The sequence below is a fragment of the Lactuca saligna genome, chromosome 2 (assembly GCF_052625555.1).
Source record: "Lactuca saligna cultivar CGN05327 chromosome 2, ASM5262555v1, whole genome shotgun sequence".
Classification (NCBI taxonomy): domain Eukaryota; kingdom Viridiplantae; phylum Streptophyta; class Magnoliopsida; order Asterales; family Asteraceae; genus Lactuca; species Lactuca saligna.
In genome coordinates, this window is record NC_136418.1 from 158390909 (window position 1) to 158395321 (window position 4413).

Below are 4413 nucleotides of genomic sequence, written 5' to 3' on the forward strand. Positions count from 1 at the left end.
AAATGTAATTTTGTGGTTATTTTGAAATATTTTATTTTCTACATGTTATTTTATGGGTTTTTTTATTTTAATAAATTTCACATAATACTTTAATATAATAATTACAATAAATGTAGTAATAAAAGAATATCAATTTCATTAATGGACTTACATTTTTATTTCAAAATTCTCAAATTAAATATCATTAGTTTATTTTGTTTATTTATTTACTTTTAAAAGATAAAAAAAAAATCAATTTTAATAATTCATTATTTTTCTTATTTCTTCTTGTAAATCTAAAGTTCTTAAATATTTAGACCTTTATATTTAATTTTTTTAACTAACCCATTCCTAAAAACCAACATTTCATAAATGGAAGCAATTTTTTTTGATAGAATTCTTGTATAAAATTTGATAATACGTACTTTTCTCTGTGTTTATAAATAATCATTATGTAAAACTGTGAATAAGTTGGGCCTTCTAAGTTTTGTAATGGATAATTTAAAGAAAAAAGATAAATTCAACTATTTTCTTAATATTTTCGAAAACATAACAAATTAAAGCGAAACTCCACAAATAATTATTTCTTTATCAGTGTGCTTGCATTTTAATGAATTATTCATAACGAAATTGGTTACAAATAAGTCATTTTTCTTTCGTCGTTACACCCATTTTTTTTTTTCTAAAATACATTTCAATATAAAACTCTTTTTGTCTAGTTTAATACTCTAAAAGTAGTTTTATGAAACTTTTTAATGTTGTAAAAGTAGTTTTTTAAGATTCCTATCACAAAAAACGTTGTCTATAAAAAATAAATAAATAAATAAATAATTACGTTCTAAAAAAAAGTATAAAAATTTTTGCAAAAATATATTGATTGTAAATTACCGATAAGGCCGAAGGGAGCGGGCGTAGGGAATAGAAGCGGGTAGCTTCCCACTCGGCGGAACACCGCACCGTCGGCGCGGGAAACGGAGAGGGGTCTCTCTCTCTCTCTCTCTCTCTTGCTGTGATAGGCCGACCATTTTTTTTTTTGCTATAACGGCTACTTGTGGTTTTATTTGTTTTTTTTAATCCTTTTACCACTATTATAAATACATACATATAACTAAAAAACATCACATTATCCTCTATTCTCTCTACTTTATATCAACAAAAAATATGAATCCCGACAATCAAATCCCAACTTCCAATCGAAGGAAAAAAAGTCATGGTTCGAGTATAGAAATCCTTCCTCGCAACATTTTTGTTATCGATTCATCCCCGCAAGGAGTTTACCGCCCCAACTCGATACTTTCATTCAATCCCCACTATAATTCCAATACCAAAATGTTGGCCAATATTACCCGATGCAAGTTCCAAATGTTTTCAAACTTTGTTGTGTTTCCGGATCAACAATCGCCAAATCAGCCTCAACCCCAAACTCAAACTGAAACTCAAACCCAAACCCAACAACAACACTAACTTGTCGATGAATCGGATGACGCGGAAGAAGAAGACATGGTTCCCGAAACTCAACCAACACCACCACCACAAAGACGTAAAGGGAAAAAACAAGCGCGCGAGGGTGTCACACAACCGGGAAGACAAAAGCCGACAACATGAGTTCCACACGAAGAGCTAGTTTTGGTCAAAGCTTTGGTTAATATTTCTGAAGATTCGATTCCGGGATACGCACAACCGGGAGAACATTTTTGGTTTCGCATTTTAGAACGATTTCGAGAGGAGCTAGAAAAATGTGACGACTACCGTATGAAACATCAACTTAATTCAAAGTTTCGATAAATAGCAAAGAAGGTTTAAAAAATTAACGAGTTGTACAATAATCTAAAAACCCAACGAAAAAACGGCCAATGCGACGTTCAAGAAGCGTTGCAGTTTTACTTTGAGGTAGTCGGAAAACCATTCAAGTGGCACGATTGTTGGAAATTATTGGTCTGAAGTCCTAGGTGGAAAAAATACGAGCGGGATTTTAGTTTTGGAGTCCAACAATCAAAGCGAACGAAAACGGGTTCTAGTGGTTACACAACCTCCTCCTATGCTCGGGTCGGTCTAGATTTAAATCAGGACGACAAACTCGAGCTAGAAGAAATTAAACGCCCAATGGGTAGGGACAAAGTGAAGAGAAAGGGAAAAGGGACTTCTTCGAGTGCGTCTGATTTCAGCATTAACATTGACGAAATGCGGAAGATAACATCATCGTTTGATCAATATAATCTAAATTTCTTCGAACGTTTGGCTTTGGACAAAGAAAAAAAAAAGAAACAAGAAAAAAGGAGCGGACGGAGAGACAAGAAATGGAAGACATGAAGTTTTTGATGGAAAACGTCGATCATCTTTCGAGACCGGCTCTCAAGCTCGTGATAAAGAAGAGAGAAAAAATTCTGAAAAAATATTTTCCGCAGGTCGTTGTTGGTTTGTTTGATTTTTAGTTTGTGTGTATGTTTTTTTTTTTTTAATTTTCTACTTTTTTAAATTTTAGGTTTAATGTAAGTTTTATTTTAATTAATGAAATATTTTTTATTTTAATTAAATTTTATGTTTAGTATTAATTTAAAAGTTATAATTTATAACAAAAAAAATTAATTTTATTTAATAAAAAAAAAATGAGGAAAGGATTTCCTACTCTCACTCCTTCCGGTCTAATAAATACTGCTCGAACTGTCTATAGCAAGTTATCAAACATTCCACATTGAACTAAAAGGTCTAATCATTGTCTACATCTACCGGAAATAACCGGTAACCAACCTTCCTCCACTTGAACGTAAACTTGTCGATGCCTTCTCGGAACAAACCTCCTTATCCCCCGCCATCTTCCACACAATATAAACGCACGTCTCCACGTTCTTTCAAACTCATCACTTCCCCATTTTCTCTCATCACTTACCATTCTTCCGATTCCTTGTTATGAACTACAAACCTTTGACCTCGCCTATCGCCGCCGCTCACCTCTGGTGACCGACACAAAGACGTTGATCAGAAATTGGTGGTTTGTTCTTTACTTATAGAAGCATTTGCCTTGATTATGTTGACGAAGAAGAATAGCCGGAAAAACCAAGAAAAGAACAACAAGGGGAGATTAACAGTGAAAGCTATGTCGTTTCACGGTCAGTCTGCTGAAGAAATGGTAGGAAAACTACGGAGGCCGAGAACGGTGCCGGATTTGATTTCCGGGACCGGTAGGGTTGCTCCGCCGGTAGAGATGGTGCGTCAGAAGCTGACGAAGCTACTGCTTAACGTGACGGTACAGAGAAGCTTAGGTCCATTGCAGGTTCTGATTTCGCCGGAGTCGACTGTCAATGACCTTGTCGCCGCCGCTATACGGCAATATGTTAAAGAAGGAAGACGACCGATCTTACTGTCACTTGATCCTTCTGGTTTCGGTCTCCATTACTCTCAATTTAGCTTAGAAAGTAAGCTAATTGAATTCTCTTTCATTGATTCAGCTAATTACGCATCGATTGCTTTTACTTCATATAAGTGATTGTTGATGCTTACAAGTGATTGATTTCTAACAAATCGATGATCGACAGGTTTGGATCCAGATGAAAAGTTAATCGAGTTGGGTTCAAGGAATTTCTTTCTCTGCCCTAAACAACCTGCCGTCGCCGCCGCCGGAAACGGTGATGACGATGGTAGACTCCGATTTGACTATGCGACATCTTCTACTTGCTCGAATGAAGCAGATAAATTAGTAGCGAAAAGTGGTGTAGGTTGGCTTCGATTCATGAACTTCTTGCAGTAAATAATAGTCATATATATAGATTCTCAATCGATTCTACTATTTTTGTTTTAGGGTTGATAAACACAACCATTTCAAGTTCTCATGAAGATAAGAATGTTGATGATTAGGCTTGTAATTGTTGTATAGTAGTGGAGTAATTTCATTTTATATTTTTATTTATATATCGAACTTGTATTATAGTTATGTGCTTAAATTATTTTTATTTCACCTCGTTTTCTCATTTTGGAATATTTAGTGTTTTACTTGTGGCTGCTGACAGTTGCTAGATTCCACAATATGATTACTACCATTTCAAATTGAATCTATTCTCGATCTTTCGTAAATATCAACGTTATGGTCATTTGCTGACAAGTGGTAATCATTAAATGAATATTAAAATATTGATTTTAGCCTTTAAATGAAGATATTAAAGTATTGATTTTAGCCTTTAGATCATGCTTTCATGCCTTAAAGATTGATTTCCAAAATTCATAAATCCATCAATTTTTTTTACGGAAAACTGTAATAAAGTTCCTACATATTGATCTCATAAGCGATTTAGTATCTATATATTTTTTTAATCAATTAATTTTCAAATACCGTTAATCGTATTAAATTTAACCTTTTAATCTGGTCAAAATATTATCCAACTTTCAAAAATTATATTTTTGGCCAAAATTTGAAAATTTATTACAAATTTGATCTAAATT

The 4413-nt window shown here is 33.7% G+C and overlaps 1 protein-coding gene across 1 annotated transcript; it reads left to right on the forward strand.

The window, feature by feature from the left end:
- Positions 1–2857: 2857 nt before the first annotated feature.
- LOC145032358 (uncharacterized) lies at positions 2858–3931 on the forward strand. Its single transcript, XM_078981139.1, has 2 exons — positions 2858–3392; positions 3513–3931. Exons 1-2 carry the CDS (start codon positions 3005–3007, stop codon positions 3722–3724), a joined length of 600 nt encoding a protein of 199 aa, XP_078837265.1. The 5' UTR covers positions 2858–3004; the 3' UTR covers positions 3725–3931.
- Positions 3932–4413: the final 482 nt, after the last annotated feature.

What these genes read in the sequence shown, in the direction of transcription:
- LOC145032358 (XM_078981139.1), top strand. Translation starts at nt 3,005, where the DNA reads ATGTTGACGAAGAAGAATAGCCGGAAAAACCAAGAAAAGAACAACAAG. An exon ending in CTCTCAATTTAGCTTAGAAA is followed by an intron (nt 3,393 to 3,512) that starts GTAAGCTAATTG and finishes GATGATCGACAG; the next exon opens with GTTTGGATCCAGATGAAAAG.